Source organism: Rhinolophus sinicus, chromosome 4 (genome assembly GCF_057876585.1).
Source record: "Rhinolophus sinicus isolate RSI-liver-muscle chromosome 4, RSI-T2T, whole genome shotgun sequence".
Lineage (NCBI taxonomy): Eukaryota > Metazoa > Chordata > Mammalia > Chiroptera > Rhinolophidae > Rhinolophus > Rhinolophus sinicus.
The window spans coordinates 7,614,832-7,634,908 of record NC_142504.1 but is presented as its reverse complement, the minus strand read 5'-3'; the positions used below and the strand labels follow the sequence as shown (position 1 = coordinate 7,634,908).

The 20,077-nt window shown below is 43.1% G+C and overlaps 1 protein-coding gene across 6 annotated transcripts in view; it reads right to left on the bottom strand.

The window, feature by feature from the left end:
- The window catches only part of ELMO1 (engulfment and cell motility 1), a 474,721-nt gene that overhangs the window by 353,569 nt on the left and 101,075 nt on the right, over positions 1-20,077 (bottom strand). For all 6 annotated transcript variants that reach the window (XM_019726329.3, XM_074341005.2, XM_019726327.3 and 3 more), the window contains exons 3-4: positions 11,193-11,233; positions 10,160-10,232 (exon numbers count right to left, since the gene is read on the bottom strand). In XM_019726329.3, coding sequence (XP_019581888.1) covers positions 10,160-10,232; positions 11,193-11,233 — 114 coding nt within the window. The remainder of the gene's footprint in view (positions 1-10,159; positions 10,233-11,192; positions 11,234-20,077) is intronic.

The window sequence follows — 20,077 nt, the reverse complement described above, 5'->3', positions numbered from 1 at the left end:
GAATACGAACGTAAGTTAGAACACTTTTATATTCTAAATTAGGAGTGTTCAAAGGGAAGTTGAAATTGGAAGTAAGTTAGTCAGGTAACTATACATTATCATTTAATCAGGCTGTGCAAATCAACACATTTATCAAGGAGACATTATTGCGTAAATAAATTGAATGAATAATTTTATTCAACTGCAATGTAGTATTATCATTACTCTTAGCCAAGATATCAAGGGAGATAGCAAGCTTTTGAAGGCAGATATTCCAAGAAGATTCTTATCTGGTCCCATTTTCCACCCAGCATTTGATGTCAATCTCTATGCATTTTTTCAAAATACCCTTGCATTCTGTTCTTCTCCACAGTGAACTGTTTTCTGATAGATTCTAGCATAGTTTCTAGCACTCTTCCAGGATGGTGCATTCAGGCTGTCTATAGTCCAGGGGAATCTACAGTCCAAACATTTGTGGTCAGGTTCAGCTTAAAACCCTCTGAAGGCTTCCCAATGTTCTTTGGATAAAGTTCAAAATCCTTAATAAGGCCTGAAGAATTGGGGCTTATGCAAAACTCTGCAGCCACACTTCCTGCCCATTTTAAGGTCTTCTACCCCTTCCCCAACCTTTCTTTTAGATTCCTGCTTAAATGTCACTTGCTGCAGGCTAAACGAGGTCTGGGCGCTCGCATTTGTCCTTTGTGGCACTTACAATTATAACTGGTTAATTGGTGGTAAACATTTATTTGTCTTTCTCCCCTTCTGAACATTGAAAGTCACGGAGGTTGGAACCACCTCCAGCTCATCACTGCGCCTGGCACATCCGGAAAGTCACACACATTTCTTTATCGAATACATGCATTCATGGCTTTTTTCCTTCTGGCGTGGCGGTTTCTTTTTGACAGCCATGGATTATGAGCTGGCAGATCCAGGACAATCAGCCTGTCAAGGAGAGCCCAGTGCTTTCCCAAGGCTGGTGACAGGCATACAAGCAGCCAATAGAGCTCGGAGCATCCATGAGAGAAGTCAGTTTCAGTCACGAGTCAAAAAAGAATTAAGCAGCAAGGCACATGGGAACCCAGGGTCTTTAACAAAGGAGACAGCAGGTGGCGGAGTGAAAGGAAGGCAAGGGAGGAAGAGCTCAAAGGGCAGCATGAGACAAAAACTTGGGAGTCAGGAACCCCAGAAGAGCTAAAGAGACAGGGCAAGGAAACATTTTCCTTTGCCCATTCCTGCCTGCTGAGAGCCAGTCCTGGAGGCAACGGCCCACGTGTGCAGGTGGCAGCCCATGCTGGTCAACCTGGCTGGGGTGTAGCCTGCAGAGGCAGCCGCAGTGGCTTGTGCTGAACGAATCCAGACGCTTCTCCAATGGCAGCAGAAAAGGGACCCCTTCCTAAGATACGTGGTTGGTTAGGAAATTTACCAGGTTCCTGGGCTCACATTAAAATGCCTGTCCTAGTGAAAGCTCTTTGATCAAGACTAACTAAGACACACATAAAGGAGTTTAAGGGGCAGGACCGAAAAGTCACAGCAGGTTTCCTCACAGGGATGCAACGCAGGACACAGAAAGCAGGGAGGGAGATCTGGACTGGAAGCTTCTCCCTCTCACCCTACTTTCTGGGTCTTCATCCCTACTTCTCTCAAGTCTCAATCCTTTCTGCAGATGGGTTTTACTCTGCATACTATGGCTCGGTCTACTACCCTTTGTATTCAGCTCACAGGAAGATTTATCTGCTGTGGTGTCATATCAACTTTGACTACATATGACTTTCCAGTTCTAGCAAGCACCATCACTCAACTCAACTCTCAATTTCGCATTCCCAGGAGAGGATGTATGGGGGCCCAGGTAGGGTAAGGTGCCAACTTTTGGTCCTAATTAGCTGTAGGAGCAATAGGGAAGGGACACATGACATGAAGCCACTGAGCTGCCCCTCCTAAGAGGCAGAGGCAGGGCAGCTCTCCAGGAAGACACGTGCCTCAGTTTGCTTTCTACTTTGTTTGGTGGTGGTGGTGGTGGTGGTGGTGGTGGTGGTGGTGGGTGGTATGCATGAGTCACTTTTTCAGGGAAGAACACACTCCCAACGTGAGGCTTCCTTCAACCTCAACCACTCAGCATACGGCTCTTGTATTTATTCTCCCTATTTATAACCCCTTTGCAATGATTTTCAGTGACTTTCAAACATTTCTGACCCCCAAGCCAGGGTGACAACTAAGACTATACATGCATTTTTTATATAAATGTACATGAAACAAATATTTCGGAAAATGACGCACATAATATACTCTATCTTTTTCTACTCCACTATACTCCAATTTCATGCTCTTTCAACCTACTAAATTGATTTTATAGCTATTAACAAGTGATTGCCTACAGCTTGAAAAACACTACGATTACCTCTATTATCCTTTAAATATAGCACTTAAAAGTAATTTTATAGTTTTCACATTATACTCAAGGTAGAAGAAAATTCCCCCGTCTTTTCCAGCAATACCCCAAAGCCCACAATAGTTTTGCCACTCTTAAAAGATGAACTCCGTTGACCTGAAATGTCTGTGCTTTAGGAAATCAACACAAAACAGAAGCTGATGCAACTAACACAAATGCCCCAATCTCCTTCATGAGACAGCCTATGACCGTCCCACTAAAAAGGCATGTTTGAAATGAAAACGTGTAGGTACCAATTTGAAACGTGTAGGTACTGTCTTCATTAGTTTTCTTGAGCCACCCCCATGACACCCTGTTCCCACTTTGTTTAGCGACCAAGAGACATGCACTCTTGAATCACTTGACCCAGCTTAGAAGCGCCATCCCCCGTCTCTGTACAAAGCTGACCTTCCCACACAGGGCTGGAACCAGTTCCTCGGGACTTATTAGCCTTGCTCCGAATGGAAAAAAGGCCCTGCTGGTGATGTGTGTTCCTTTGGGGAAATTCTAAGGGAAATTACATGGTGTGGCAACGCTGATCAACTGGGGTTGTTGGGCCGAGGGTGCTCATAGAATGGAATACTTTTTGGAGGACTAAGAGGGGGTCAAATGAGGACTGCCCACAGAGGAAACGAGGGAGGTAAAAGAAGAGGATGGACAGATCAATTTCCATCTCCAGCACCAAGAACTGGTGTGCCCCCTATTTGTGGTACAGCATGAAGAGAACCCGGGAATTCCTGTGTGTCCCCAGCACAGCCCCAGAGCACAGCCCATGGCTCTGGAGTCGGACTTCCTACACCCAATCCCAGCTCTGTTACTTACACCCCTGAGCTCAGTTGTACCCTCTGTAAAACGGAGCATTTGGCAGTGAAACCTGGTCCACAGGCTTGCTGGGAAGATTCAGATATAACAAACAGCTCATATGAGGCACGGAGCTGAGCACTTGTCACATAGCAAGCACCCAACAGGTGTTACCACCCACCAGATAACCCCAACTGGCCTGCCAAGGTACCTAAAATTCACAGGAAGAACTGTCTTTGAATGAATCCATTTCCCATTCGTCTCTCAGAATTCAATTGAGACATTATTTAAATTCCGTTAGCCTTCTCCAGGACACTTTTGGACCCCTCTTTTCTGCCCTACTGTAGTTATCCCTTATCCGTGAGGGATACTTTCCAAGACTCCCAGTGGATGTCTGAAACCACAGACAGTACCTAAATACAGGTACCGAGTCCTAAATACAGAGGGTGCCAAAACAATGTATACACATTTTAAGAAAGGAAAACTGTATTAAAATTGTAATACTCAATATATACCAATAACAAGGATGAATACAAGTCACATTTGACGTCTGCAATTCCCAGAGGTGCTCATAGTGGTTCTCATCAGCATCCAGACACTTCCAATTACGGCGAACTACTGCTTGAGCAACGCTGACCAAAGTGTCCACTTGCATACATATTTTTGGCACCCCCGGTATATGACGTTTATTCCTATACATACATACCTATGATAGAGTTTAATTTATAAACTAGGTACAGTAAGAGATTAACAACAACTAATAATAAAATAGAACAGTTACAACAATCTACTGTTATGAAAGTTATGTGACTGTGGTCTCTCTCTCTCAAACTATCAATAACTTTCACATTTTCACTGAGAGGAACCCTTTAGGGCTTCTCTTTGGTGTATCCGAACTGCCAGCATCACTCTTCTTGCACTTTGGGACGATCATTCAGTGAAATAAGGGTTATGTGAACACAGCACTGAGAGGCAGCAGCAGTTGCAGAAGTAACCAGCGGGCTGGGAGCAGACATGTGGATACGCTGGACAAAGGGATGCCACGTCCTGGGTGGGATGGAGGGGGACTGTGTGAGAACTCATCACACTTCTCAGAACAGCACGCAACTGAAAAGTTATGGATTGTTTATTTCTGGAATTTTCCATTTAATAGTTTCAGACCAGGGTTGACCAAGGTAACTGAAGCTGAGGATAAGGAGAGACTCCTGTAATTACTCAGTGCCCTCCTCTCCTTCCTCAAAATCTGTGCCCATTTCAAGACTTTCTCCCCAGCTAGATCTTGAGATACATGAATGCAGAGAACGGGGCACATTTATGTCACTAAGCTCTTTGCGGAGCCCAGAGCGCAAGGCATCACCACTGCACTGAATTCCATGTGATAATTAAGTCGTCTCCTGACCCAGTGGGAAATGCCAGTCCTAGGGGCACCCGACCTCTGTCTGCCCAGAGAGTCTGGGGAGCTCATGGCCTGTCTGGGAACCCAGAGCACCTAGGCCGTAGGAACGGTATAAGAAGGGGTACTCCTCAAACAACCCCACTTCCTTCCCAAAGGTTCCTGGGGCAGCTTTGCGCAGAGGATCTGAGGAGGCATGTTTTTCTGTGTTATTCCAAAATAAGAATTTAACAAACTAAGACACTGCCAAGGTACATCACTAACCTTCAGACATTCTGAAGTAGGTCTTTGCAGGGGGAAACCGAACACCATTCTGAAATCGTGATCAAACTTCAATTGTCCACACGAGGTCCTAAGGGCACCCTCGACCATGTCCCAAGCTCTGGGGAACTACCTCTCTGCATACGTGTAATGAACAATGACAAGGCAGTGTTCCCGTTTGCCCACAAAGACTGGTATAAGTGCACTAATGCTACCTCAGCCAATGATATAATCCATACCAAAAGCAAATGAAAATGCACTTGCTAATCCCTAGTGAGTGGGAGATTACCTGGTCCAACTTTCTCCAAGTTCTCCTCTTAAGGAATAAGAAAGCCACAGACTGGGGCTGCTGACCAGCGCTCACGGGCTGTAACTTCCCGCATTTATTTTCTAGAGGCAATTACCGTTAGGATCACTGGCCTGGTGTCAGCAAAGAAAGGGCATCATAAATAAATTGGGGCCCAGGCTGTAGGGGTGGGGAAGGAGGTTTCTAGGAGGCGGCGTGGAAAGCTCTGGAGGCAGACCCACCTGGGTGCAAGCCTCAGCGGGCCCACTGCTCATCGGTCTGACCGAAACAAGTGGTTACATAACCTCTCTCGCTCGGTCGCACGTTCCTCACTGTAAAATGAAGATAATAATACCTTCATCTTCAGCCTGGAATGAGGATAATGAACTAAAATGTGTATCACTTTCTTTCTGTCACTCTTCTTCAGAAGACAAATTCCATCGAAATACTTAAAGTTAACACAAGTCACAAAAATAAACAGATGGAACTACATCAAACCAAAAAGCTCCTGCACCACAAAGCAAACCATCTACAGAATAGGAAGGCAACCTCCAGAATGGGAGAAAATGTTTGCAAATCATATATCTGACAAGGGGTTAATAACCAAAACATATAAAGAAATCACACAATTCAATATCAGAAAAACAAACAACCCAATTGAAAAATGGGCAGAGGTGCTGAATAGACATTTTTCCAAAGAAGACATACAGCTAGATGGCCAACAGACACATCAAAAGATGCTCAACATCCCTAATTATTAGGGAAATGCAGATTAAAACTACAATGACAGTTCATCTCACACCTGTCAGAATGGTTATAAGAGAGAGAGAGAGAGAGAGAGAGAGAGAGAGAGAGAGAGAGAGAGAGAGAGAGAAGTGTTGGGAGGATGTAGAGAAAAGAGAACCCTCATACACTGTTGATGCAAATGTAAACTGGTGCTGTCATGGTGGAAAAATAGTTCTACCGTAGTGAGTGCAGTCCCACTTCTGGGTACACATCCAAGAGAAATAAAAACAGGATATTGAAGAGATATATGCACATCCATGTTCATTGCAGCATTTATAATTGCCAAGATACGGAAACAACCTAAGCATCTGTCAACAGATGAATGGGTAAAGAAGATGTGGCACCTACGGTATATACAATGGAATACTATTCAGCCATGAGAAATAAGGTAATCCTGCCACTTATGACAACATGGGTGGACCTTGAGGGCATTGTGCCAAGTGAGATAAATCAGACAGAAAAACAAACACTGCATGGCATCCCTTATATGTGGAATCTTAAAAAGAAAACAAAAAAGTCAAACATAGAAACAGAGAGTGGAAGAGTGATTGCCAAGGGCTGAGGGGTTGGAAGAAATAGAAACATTGGTAAAAGTGTACAAACTTTCAGCTATAGAATGAGTACAGCCTGAAGATGTAATGTCTAATGTAAAATATGGTAATTGTCGATCACACTGTATTAGATAAATGAAATTTGCTGAGAAAGTAGAACTTATATGTTCTCACTAGGTAGGTAGATAGATAGTTAGGTAGATAGACAGACAGACAGACAGACAGGCAGATGGGATGGGTGTGTTAATTAACTAGATGTACATATATATCAAATTACCATGATGTACATAAAAATATCTTACAATTTTGTCAGTTATACCTCAATAAAGCCAAAAAGACACAGTTCATTTTTCAATTTTTATTCTCTCTCTTGCTCTCTCTCTCTGACATAACCTTGAGATATAAAAGTTTCTGAGGCAGAATGTGAACTAGTGAATAGTTGAATCTTATCTTTCTGTATGGCATTTATTTGTATTCTACACTTCGCGTAACTCTGTGGAACAACACATTTTTTTCCCCATTGCACTGAAAATCCAAAGTTAATGGCCCAATAAGCAAATGAAGACTATTTCAGAAAATGGGCTTGAACAACACGACAAAGTAGGGTGGTGCCTTCCTTAGAATCTCACAAGCATCTTTCCATCAGTCACAACACGTGTCAGCTGGCAGGGCCTGAGGAACCTTTCTTCTTTGAAATTACAGGTGATGTGCTTATCTGTGACAGATGAAGGGAGACCACCTTGCACATGAGGAAAAATCAGTAACTAAGAACATGCACAGGTTTTAAAACTTAGTCACCAGTTACCATGGTAATGCAAATATTACCTAACAACTTTCTGGGCTGTAAGTAACCAAGATGATGCTAAATACATTACTTTAAAAATGGAAAACAGGCTCTAATTTTAGGAATACTTGCAAGGAAGTGGATGGACTTAACAGTACACTGAAGACAACCCAGGTTTGTCCCTGGGGACCCAGGATTCAAGGTCCATCTCCTGCCCTGTGTGTGGTGAGTTCTATGTCACATACACACACGCGCAGCTGTGCCAGTAACAGCTGCAGGAGGAAGAGTGATAACATTTTATTTACAGACAAAGGGCTACAATTAGAAAGATGAGTCTTCTCATTTCCTAAACTCTTAATAAAAGAATGACCCCTGCTACGCCTGCTGAAGAGGGACAGACTTAGGTGGCAATCCCTTTTAAAGTCAACATTAAGAACTTCCTCAGGCAAAACAAGATTCTGAGTAGTTTGGATTTTCTGGGTCAGTGCTAATATTAATTAGAACAAAACAGTGCCTATTATATGAATTTTTAAATTACCCCAAGAATTGGTCATACACAAACACACTCCTAAGTCAAATTTAGTGCATAGGTTCTGGTCACGAAGCACAGTGTCCAGTACACACAGATCCCGGCTCTTCAGAAAAGCAGCCCCAGAGCAGAGTTTCTCCAAGTGGTCCCTGGGTATCCTGCACCAGAATCCATGGGGGGGCTCTGAAAATGCAACACCCTAGGCCACATTCCAAGGCCCACTCACTCTGAGTCTCTGGGGTTCGGGGTCTAAAAGATCTACATTTCAGAAATGTCCTCCCTGAGGTGCTTAGGTTTCCTAGTGTGAGAATCCCACCCTTAGTAATCTCCAATAAGCTGAGGTCTCCTGACAGTGGTGACAGAAGGCAGGACAGCCACCAGGGGACACAAGTCAATACAGATTAATCAAAGGCAGAGCTAGTTGTGACACAGTGGCTTTTGGAACACAACCCAGGGTAAAAATCCAGTGCACTACTCATGTGTCGTATATGTGTGTGTATAACACAAATATTTCACAAACTACACGGGTGACGTACTCTGAGTTAGTTATTCTATCTACGACATTCCAATTTTTAATACTATTATAACTAAATTGATTTCACTATTCACTAATTGGTGATGGTTGAAAAACTCTTATAACTTCTATTGTCCTATAATTTTATCACAATAATTTTCACACTTTTCATATTATACCCCAAATAGTAGGAAACCATGCAATCTTTTCCAGTAATATCCCACAAGTCACAATATTTTAGTTTAGCCTTTAAAAGGTGAACTAAGTTGAAATGAGATCACCTTCTCCTTAAGGATATCAACAATACACTTAACTGCTAACATTCAACTAGTATTTATCTGTTTCCTCTTTATCTCACAAAGAATAGCATGCAGATTATATAAATGCAGTAAGAAATCAATGAAAAATATGCAGAAAATGAAGCAAGGGGAAAATCAAGACAGAAAACGAATAGTCTGTGGAATGAATCAAAGGAACAAATAAAATTAATAACACAGGCCAGGAAATCTAGTCCACTTGTTAATACTCAGCATTCTGGCAATCAGGGTGAAGAGGAGAACATAACCAGTTATGAAAATTCCAGTGCCCATCTGGGAACAACAAAGAGATTTCTAGAAGCATTTCCAGGCCTCTGGCTATGCTCCTTCGGGGCTGGACCGAATGGCCCCACCCCTTCCCCCACCACCCCTCCCCCCTACCAAACACACACACACACACACACACATTCCTCAGGGTAAAGCAAGCAGTCTCAGTGGGTACCAGACCCTGTTACTGTGCCCACCTTCCACCACCACTAGATTCATGGGTAAACGTATGGCTCCTCTAGGGACCACTGATTGGCCCTGAGGTCGCCCCTTCTCCCTCCTCCCAGAGCACTCTGTATTACCTCCGTCCCAGTGCCAACCACCTTGCTGTGGTGAAAACTGTTCACAAGGCTGTCCCCTCCCTCCCTGCCAACCCCACCAGGTTATAAGTTCCACGAGGACAATACTGGCTTCCTAAAATTTCCGTGAACACCTCATAAAACTGAGCTGCATGTAAACTCTTCTAGAAATCCCCCAAAGGAAAAATGATACAAGCACAAAGATGGACTTGCTTCTGAATTCTAGCATTTACCACTCCTGAGATATTGACCAAGTCACCTGACTTTTATGAGTCAGTTTCTTATCTGTTAACCAAAGCCAAAATTCTTTACATCACAGGTTAGTCTGCAGGAAGAAAACAACAGAATAATGGACCTGGCCCAGTTCCAGTAGGTACTGAACAAATGTTAGTTTTCCCTTCTCCTATCAGGGCACTCGAAGACATTACTTTTATTTGCTGCCAGAGAGCTACCGTCATGTTCATAAGTCCCTCCTTCTTTCCCAAGCTTCCTTAAGCATAAAAATCAGCCAAGAAGAAAGCAGCGCTCCCAAAACCCAAAGAACAATCAGTGCCTACACAAGGCCAACTTCGAAAAGATCTCTTGTCATAGTTTCAACTACTTTAAGATGGCTTAGAGGTTGTTAAAAAAAACAAACAAAAAAACACCACAAGTCTGAGGATGGAGAGCTAGACTGTCATTACGTGTCACATAAAGGCTTTAACCAAGCAATAAGAGCGATGATTGGTAAATTCTCTGTAGAAGGTAAGTGCAGTTGCTAAAACAGGACGCAGAACCATACTCGGTCTTCACTCTGGAACGGGCTATCACCTTGTTAATAGCAAAGTAGCAGTTGTTTGCTTTGCATTTTTGTGGAGGGTGGTTATAAAATTTAGAGCAGCATGTCCCGCTCTGAACAGAGGAAACATCAGTCACGTTTTAACTTCCTTAAATGTAAGTCCCAGATTAGACAATGGGGTTGACCTACCTTTTCTGTGATATAGAAGTTTGAACTGTCGGCATGCTGCAATGCATAGTACTCATGGTTGGCAAGGGACCACCTTAAAAACATAAGCATAAGCTCATCAGAAAAACAATAAATGGTCATTTTCATTTTTATAGTTTTGATAGAGTCAGATGAATTAAATACGCTACGATTGAAACTATGCCAGCAGTCAACATATCCCACAATGTAATTTCCAAAACAAGATGACACGAGCCCACCTTTCATTTAGATCTTGTTCCAAGCTCACCTTTAAATATTTCACCTGCACAGCTTTTGGGGAGGGGGTGATATTTCAATATAAAGTTACATTTCTCTGTATTTAGAAGGAGTGGAGTGGAGAAGCGAAAACAAAGGAAACGAATGCCATTTGTATTTTTGATAATTGTTACATTTCAATGGTCTCTGCATTCTACAATCCCCAATCAGTATGCTTGCTGCATATTGGAACATTCTAGTCAAGTATCCCAGGTCTTAAATAAATTCCAGGGAATACTCTAGTCACAGTTCTGCTTTAAAAAAAAATAAAACAAAATAAAAAAAAATGCAACTTCCATATGTGCTTTCCCTTGGGTTGTGGGAGCCGCCAAAGGGAAGTGAGAAAACCGTCTCATTGTGACATTCTATGTGGCAGTGCAGCTACCCATGGACTTGTCTTTTAAATTACTTTCTCTCTATGGGGACCTGTGGTCCCCTCAGTTTACAGCAGATGAAGTGTCTGTTTAACCTCAGGCACTTTAGACTGCTCCCTGCTGAGAAGGGTGAATGAACACAACTTTTCAAAATAAATAAAACCCACCCCAGTCCCCACACACCCCTTTCACACGTTCTCCTCTTTGAGGAACAGTAACATTTTGGTGGAGAGAGAGAGGCGCGCACATTTCACAGAGTAATTCTTGGTGTCTTTGGGCGGGTCAAATAGAGACTTATGAATTATATTTTACAATCCCACACGAATATTTATTTGCCTCTCACTCGTGGACTGGGGCATCTCAGATCTATCCTGAGTAACACTTACCCGTCACAGACTTCCTTTATTATTGCAGACAGTGGCTTTTTCTGCAAAATAGCAAAAAAAAGAAAATACTTTCTGTTAGTTTCATTTCATCATTTTAAACTTAAAAAAGAAGCCTAGTAAAAAGCTGTTTAAGCAAGGAGAATTTCCGTTTGCTATTCTTAGTTGTTGTCAATGAGTCTGTTGTTATTCTCAAGGTAATAATCTACGAGCCATCACCACAAATATACTAATAATGACCAATTGCCCTGATGGAACTTTTTTCTACGCTTAATATTATTAGTTGAACAAAATATACATCACATATAACTTCCCCGCATTACAATCAGGATGAAAACACAGCTTTGTTCAAAGATCTGAGGCAATGAAAGCCTACAGGGTCAAACGATAACCAGAAATCCTCAGGAGTACAGGAATCAAGCAACCAGCAGTTGGGTTTTATGCAAACAAGCTCAGATTCATGATATTTTTATGAGAACATGTGGCAAATCGAATATGAGGTATTGCAAAATTGTTCCTACAAAGTACATAGAATTCTTCCCCCACTTTGGCCCCAACAAATGCCCATCACGCAGCAGCTTGAGCTGGGCACACTTGAGTAATAGGACAGTGACACCATGTACCCCGTTGTCAACTGGCGGCTGACCACAGCTGTGCTCTCCACCTAACAGTCACAGCTGTGTCCGCCTGCCCCCAAATAGAAGGAATGCAGTGAAGAGACACACACACAGCTCGCCGGGAGATGTCGAAACACTTTCTGTTTTGGATGCAAACAGACTCTGTCTGTCTCCTGGGGTGGAGAGTAGTGTGTCAACCGAAACAACAAATCACAGACAAGAAACAAATGGGGAAGAGAAACCAAAAAAATACAGCACATGGTCCTGGATTTTCAGATACAATCATTAAAAAAAAGTCTACATATAAACATGGTCTACTTCTTACCCCTCTAACGGGCAATGTGGCTTGGGGAAAGGACTTCTAAATCAAGCAGGACCGGTTCAAATCCTAGCTCTGCCAGCTTGCCTGCAGAGTGACCTACAATTTCCTTCATTTGCTGAACCTCAACTAGTTTATCTGTAAAATGGGCATAGGACCTACCCACTTCTCAGAGCTGTTACAAGAATGACATTAAATTAAATGAGAATTAACACAAAAAGCAAACGACTCAAAAAAAGGGAAGAGCTCTAGCTTCCTTGCCTTCTCATGTCACTAGCAGAGCTCCATTTCCTCCTTGCATCTTTGCCCTTGGACAGGATGCTACCATATCTGCCGTCTTGGTGAATTCTGAACACAGTACATCGCCCTTTCTAAGGAACTCAGGACCTTGCTAAAAGCCCCTACTCAGTCCTCAGTGCCTGAAGGACAGTGATACCTCCCACTGCAGATCTAGCTTCTGTGACGAAGTGTTCAAACAAATGCCAACAACTCTGAGTGCAGTGGGAGAAGAGGGACCTGGAATTGTGGAGGAAAGATGGGGGGATATTCTTGGCATCTTGAGTGGGTCTCCTTCAGAATAAGATTAGAAATGGGGATAGGGTCCTACAGTGAACTTAATGTCACACAACTCCTAGGCCTTTGCAAACATGTGTCCATTGTTTATAGCTTTCGCTGTAAGTTAAGGGGAAGCCAAATGACAAAAGAACTTTAGGAAGAAAGCTTTCCTCAGACAAGGATTTGGCACTTCCAGCTGCCAGAGACCTCTCTAGGCATCAGTATTTCATAAAGACCTATCAGTCTCCTAGCCCCCTAATCTTACTTCTTGCACCCTCAAAATGGAAACATAAATAACAGGGCTGGTTTTCAGGCCTAAGTGACACTGAAACAACAGACCAGGCCAAGAAAGTATTGCTATTGAGGTAAGAGACGGCATTTAAAATAACAGCTCTCAGAATTAGACTTTCCTTGTTGGGGTTTCTTAGAGGGACCTCTTGGATTTTAATTCTGATTCCATAGATTTAGAATCAATTTGAGAAGATATAAATCTATGGACTTCTAGAACTATTATATCTAGAACACTCTGAAGCTGGGTATATGAAAGGGGTAAAGATCAGGGAAGAACAACACTTAGAGACTTAACAGAGAAAGATTAAACTCCAAACCACAGAGGACAAGGGATCCCAGTTAACTGAACAAAAAGCAGCCATGATGCCGCCTCACCAACTGAAATGACGTGTAAAATGATCTCATCGCCCACTTCCTACACCTGTTCCCATTCTTCTACCTGTTCCAATGCAAACTAGCCCCTGCCACCCAAACTTAATGACCTTTCACGGTTCTCACCTCTCGTAATCCATCCACCTTATTTGACACTCTTACTGCTTCCTTTTGTTTGAAACCCTCTTGCCAGAGCTGTGCTAGTTCCTTCATTCTCCTACAGTTCTAAAACGAAGAATCCTTCCGTAAAATCTAAGAGATCCTTCACTGTGTCTCTTCTACCACTAGCTTCCGAACTCCAAATTTCTGTTCTTGTGTCTTCGGCTTTTAATCGGTCAATTCTCCATTCACTTCAACTGCCCTAGGTCTATCGTTCTGCTATCAAACACTCTCTTGAAAATGTTTCACAATTTGTTAAATATAGCATTGTAAGTCTCCTTCAGGAATCTTATTTAAATATACGGCAGAATTCATCACGCTCCCCATCTCCTCCCCGTCAACCTGACCCGACAATAGCATGCCGCCCAAAGCTCTCCCACCCCAGCCATGAGTCCTTTGTCCTATTATGACACCACTGCTGCCCAGAAGCATCATTCCCCTTATTTCTTCAATCTCCAGTCTAATTTGTTACAAGGTGGTGTAGCGTTTTCCTCGGTGACATTCACATCATCATTTCTCACCACCTAACTACCCTTCTAAAACCCTGACACCCCTCATTCCGACTCCTGCCATCAGACGACTCTTCCCCAGTCCCATCACCTCTAATTCTGCTTCCCCAGCTGCAGTGCCTTCCCTGAGTGTGAGCCCATCATGACTAATTACTTGCCAGGAATTTCCAATCCAATGCTCCACTGGCACATCAAACTCAGACTCCAGCCTTCCAAACTTGCCTCAGTTTTTCCATGTATGTTTCTAGAGAACTTGCCGTCTCCTTGCCTTTCCCCTATCCCGTGACGTATACGTTTATATGACACAGTCGCATCACTACTTCCTCCACAGCCTCTCTCTCCTTCATCCTGTCTGGACCTTACTACCACCTTTGTTAGGAGTTCTCAGAATCCCATCACAGGATCCTTGCAAATAAGTCTTCGCATCTCTAAGTTTCTTCTCTCCAATCCTCACATTAACAATAATTATACAAAATTAGACTTTCCCCACAAATACTGTTCATGTCACTCTTTTGCTCTAATATCCTCCATGGATTCCCCAAGGACCATCACCTATAATATACACCCGTAGCTTCTCATCCAAGGCCTTCCACAATCTGGTCTCAAGCAATCCAACTTTCTACTGATGCTGTCGTACTTGTTCCCCAAACTTCTAAATTAGTTGGCGATTCCCCTCCCCCCCCAAAGGAAAAACAAATCCCACCTCTGTACTTCCACTTTATTTGTTGTAACATCCCTCTTCTTTTTTCTGTTCCATTTCAGACAATGAACTCTACCTACCATTAATATCCATGTCAAAGCCACCTCCTTTAAGCAGATGTCCCAGATCTCCCCAAATAGACAGAGACCACTCCTTCTCTGTACGTAGCACATTAAATAAAGCACTTTTGAGGACATTGTATATCTCTCGAATCTTCCCGTCCCTGAGAACAAGGCATCTTAATTCATCTTTGCAACCTTTTCCACCCCTCAGTACTAGTTACCATAGTACATAGGTACTAATAGGATCGAAGAGGAGATCAATAAGTCTCTGTTAAATGGAAAATCCACACATTCACTAACTTTCCTTTAAAAAGCACAATCAAAAGGCTTGGCTATAAAGCAAACTAAGTTGAAGGATGGCCTGGATTAATCAGCACACATCCCACTTCCTACCACATAAGCCACTGCTGGGTGGCTCTAAGCAGCTGCTGACTATAAACTGTTAGCCATGTGAACTCTGTCACTACTGCCTGCACAGAACACTCTGGAAGGAGTTATGTGATTCACGGCCTGGAAGAGCACTGAACGAGACAGCTGATGAAGAGTGTAATTCAACAGGTGATAAAACAGACACCAATCAAGTGACTGTCACCATCCGTTAGCCAGGCCTCACAGGTGATTGGCACGACTTTCATAAACAGGGACCAAATAAGATACCCCACGCAGAGCATGCTATTCTGATATCACTGCCTATAGAAAGCCTTCTGATAGGAGCTCCTTGCCTGATGTAAATGCCAAGCCAGACGCTGGCTCTGCCTATGTTTTGGTTACCATTCTCTCAGGTTGTATAAGATGGTTCTGTCTACCTGCCCAGTTCTCTAAGATGTGGGAGTAGGGTGACGTGGGTGACACCTTGATGGCTTTCGGTAGATCCAGTGAATGATTTGCCTTTCGCCTCACAGACAGAAAAGGGCCAGGAAAAAAGAAAATTTGGTCTAAAAGGATGAAAACTGGTTCTTCTCCCCATGACTCCATAAACCCTCCAGGAACTAAAAGTAAAATTCTCTACTCTACTTGAATATATCTGGGTTTAGAATATACGAGGCAAAACTGTTTTAACGACTGAGTCTGAGAAAGTAGTCTGACCTTCAAAACAGAAAGCATACGAACGTTTCCTTCACTTTATATTCTGGGTAAATTTTAATGTTGGCAGAAATATTTTTATTTGTCAAAGTATGCATTTCCATATGAATCTGATTGGCACCGTGTCATGTGCCAACAGTTCTATTCAGGGAGTAGCTTTTTTTGTTGTTTGGGGGGACTGATTCCTCCCTTTGTATTTTAACTCTTGTTCTCCAAAAGGATCCTTTATTTAACTTAATCTACTGAAGACACTAAGTTCGGCAACAAATTGCCCATACACAAAGATTTGTTTTATTTACTTTTCATAAAATCAGCTAGATTCCCGAGAATGGCCAAATTCTCTAGCAATTCACTTTTAATCTACATCTCTGGCAATACTGTCTTTTCTCTCTGTTGGTCCTTTGTTTTCCTTTCTGTACTCTCTCCCTTGACTTTAATGAAATGTTGGTATCGTGAATTCTTTCATCCACACCTCCCACCCTGACACTTCTTCTAAGGTCGGGTCCTGCATTTCCAATCAGGCCTTGCACAGATCCTGCCACCCCTTCAAGCTTAACGCTTCACCTTCTTTCTTATAAACCAGATCCACCTCTTGTCTCCTTTTGATCTGTTAAAAAAACAAACAAACAAAAAGACAAACACTCTTCCACGCAAAGCACATGGTTCCCTTAAGGCATGAGAGAACCCCAAGAGAAAACATCCTTGGGAGTCCCTGGTTGTTTATTTAGGAGGTGCCAGAGTCCGGCCTGCCTTAGGCTCCCTCCCTGGAGATGGCCCAGCTGTCATCCCTCATCACTGCCCCCTCCTTGCCACGCCTCTGATGAATTCAGTTCCTAGTCAACCACCTGTTCCTGTCTGTTGGCTAAGGCACCTGGCCTGGGGACTTGACCCAGCCCATATGCTCACCTTGGAGCTCTCAAGTCTACTGCTGCCCCAATTTCTTCCTTGCACTGGCCCATGGAGGCTGGCAGCACCCCCCCACCCCATATGTTATCACATTCCTGTTAGCAACTACGGAGTGTGGGCTGCGGTTCTCACCTCTGACATCCACTCCCCAGGCCCACGCATCCCCCAGAAAAGAAAGCCTGGCTTCATTGAAAGCTTGTTCCTTTCAAATATTTTTAATGACGTGGGGGGGGGGGGGGGGGGAGAATGCTTATGGGATGACATTACGTGAAGGGACTCCAGAAAAGCATTTAGAATGCTGAGTTTGTATCGGCTGCTTGCTTTTTCCTATCTTCCCTCAACTATGAGCTCTTGAACGAGTCTAGCAAATGCCTGCCTGGGACTGAAGCCCGACTTCCCCAGGTTTTGTAACCTTAGGCCTGTGACTGCTCCTCACAGGGCTTCTGTTTTCTCTCCTGAAAATAGCAGCGGCGCCTCGCACACTGGCAGTGGAGATGAACTGCGACCACATGTGCAGAACGTCTGACACAGAACGTGGTCCCGAGTGAGGCCCAGGACACAAGTTCCCTATAAACAGGTAATACCATTCACACACTTGGCGGGTATGGTTTTCAAAAGTTGGTTCGAGAAATTAAATACATAAGTGAATAAATATCCAATGCCTGTTCCTTGCTTGAGTGACTCCAAGCCCCAGCGCTGCCTTTGGCCCTTGTCCCATCCTGTTCTTTATCCCTCATGTCATTTCTGTCATTTCCGTTTCTTTTGCCAACTAGATGATACTTGCTTTAGAGGCAGAGGCTGCCTCTGAGATACCTTGGTCACCTCCCAGGTGAATGCCTGCTAGCCGCCTCCACCACCACCACCACCACCACAAGGCACGCAATTAATGAATAGTTTTCAATAAAGAACACATCTTTTTCCAGACTTTTAGCTTCTTTTCCTTTCTTCTGGTCTCTTCCCGACTGCCACTGCAGCTCAGGGAGGAGCTACAGCTGGAACGCAGCAAGAGGAAGACAGAAGCAACCCACACTCACCACCATGGGTCTGCTCTTGAAAACCACCGTCTCGCAGCCGTTTAATTGCAAAACTATCCTCCACAACGACTTCAAAGTTTCTGGTCCTAGACTATTAAAAAGCCTTTCCCAGGGCTTTAAAAGGCCATGACAGCTTTATTCTGCCACTTTGAGGCCGTGCAGCACAGCACCAGGCTCTTACTCTGCTTTTATAGATGGAAATTCATTGAACATATTCCGCACAGCAGTTATGAGTAACGCTGGCCCAGAAAGAAACGAAACCTGGTTTCCACATGTCAGGACACCTCCGAGAAGGGACACGCGTGCTGACTATGATTTAGCCTACGATGTGACTTGGAGCAACTTTAATGTACGATAACCCACCTGGCTCCCCAGGTGCCTGCTGACATTGTGTCAATGACACAAGTCATTTTATAACAGCTTTATTCTTCCTCCAGTGAGCCTGTGACCACTTCCCATGCTTCTGAGCCATATACCTTTCCTACGGAGGAATCCCATGAGTTCTGAGAGGTGTGTATGCACACTGCTTTCCTAAGAGAGGCCTAAATTTTCTGAAAGATAATGACAAAACCACTTTTTCCTGAGGCAAATTCAGCTGGTTCTTGGAAAGCAAGTATTTTGACAACAGTTCCGATGTGAGTCACCGACACAAGACTCCAGTAATTGTCAGAAATGACAAAGGGGCTCACAGCTACATCTCCAAAGTAGTAAACCCATGGATCATATTAATTTGAAAAGCTGGAAGATGACAGGCTATGCCACCTTTTTCTTGATAAATGATGATTCATTTCAAAAGTGGTTTACTAAAAATGACTTGTTTCAAGCTTCATGAAACAAATTATATATAAGATTTTAGCAACATAAAGTACAATCTCCACATCATAAAAATCACTGGACTATATAAATGAGTAAACACATAAATAATCAGCACTCTCATGTGTGTCAGTGGATTAAAGACAAGTAGACATACCTTCCTCTTCCTCTTTTAGGGATTAGATATACATCTACTCAGAAGAAACTGTGTTGTCCTTCGATAGAAGGGAAACTGCAATTACTCATATCAATTATCTTCTGTGATTCTTGACTATTTTATATTGTCCCAATATCAATGTTGCTATGAAAACAAGGAACAAACATTTTCCCCCAAATGTCAATATCTCAGACAGCAACAACAACCAATTTCCTAATTCCTATATATCAGTCTTCATAGCATTGTTTTCCAAGAAGTACTCCCAGCTGACTGATGTGCCATTTTTCTCCACCACACCCTTGCACTCAAGTGTCCTTTTTATTTGGAAGTGAGTGATTCACACTGTGAATTAATTCAGAGCTTATGGTCTGCTTCACTTCACTCATGGGGAATAGTCTGTTTATTTATGTCAAGTTCATATGTGGAAGGGTAACCATATTTATGTGCATGGTTTAAAAATAAAAAGTGAGACCAGCTCAGTAGGATAAACAAATACTTCTCAACGCTGATAAATTAGGTATTATCAGATCAGGTGAGTAGATATGACAAAGCCAGATGAGCTCTGAAGGGAAATTAGGGTTCAGGTCCAATTGGAACACAAGATTATGATGGTTTATCCACTGCAAAGGAGCTGAGATTGGATGTAAGACAGCAATCAAAAGAATAGTGAGAGAAACTGGTGGGAACGGCATAGTAAGAAGTGAGTTTACATTTTTAATTTAGTTTTTGTCCCTTATCCTGCTCATCTCTCTTTGTCATGTAGTTGGTTTACTTGTTTGTAATAGATGGATTAATGCCAATTCATGCTTCTTTCTTGAGTGGTAATGGGTGTGCTGAGATATCTGTCAGCAAGTAGTGGAGGGACATGGGCTTCCAAGTCTCAAATACATGTCCCAGGAACGTGACCATGGCAACCCAAGGCTGAACCACAGCCGGGGACAATAATAAAACAGGCTCTTCTGGAACGATCCCACACATGCAAACAATGGCCACAAACCTCACAGACTTCTGCAAATCCCCTACCTTTGCCATGTCCTCACCCAGACTTTTACTATCTGTTGTCACTTGGCCAGCACACCTGATAACGTTACTACTAACAATGAATAGCTACTAGTTATTGAGTGACTACCACATAGCCCCTGGAAGATGACATTACTAAATGTACAAATGAGAAGGCTGTACAAAGATCTTGAGATGTTAAGTAACTTGCTCAAAGCCTCACAGCTCAGGTGACAAGGCCAGAATTTGAACCCCAACCTGTATAATTCCAGAACCCTTACTCTTTAACTCCACCTCCGATCTGTAGTCCTG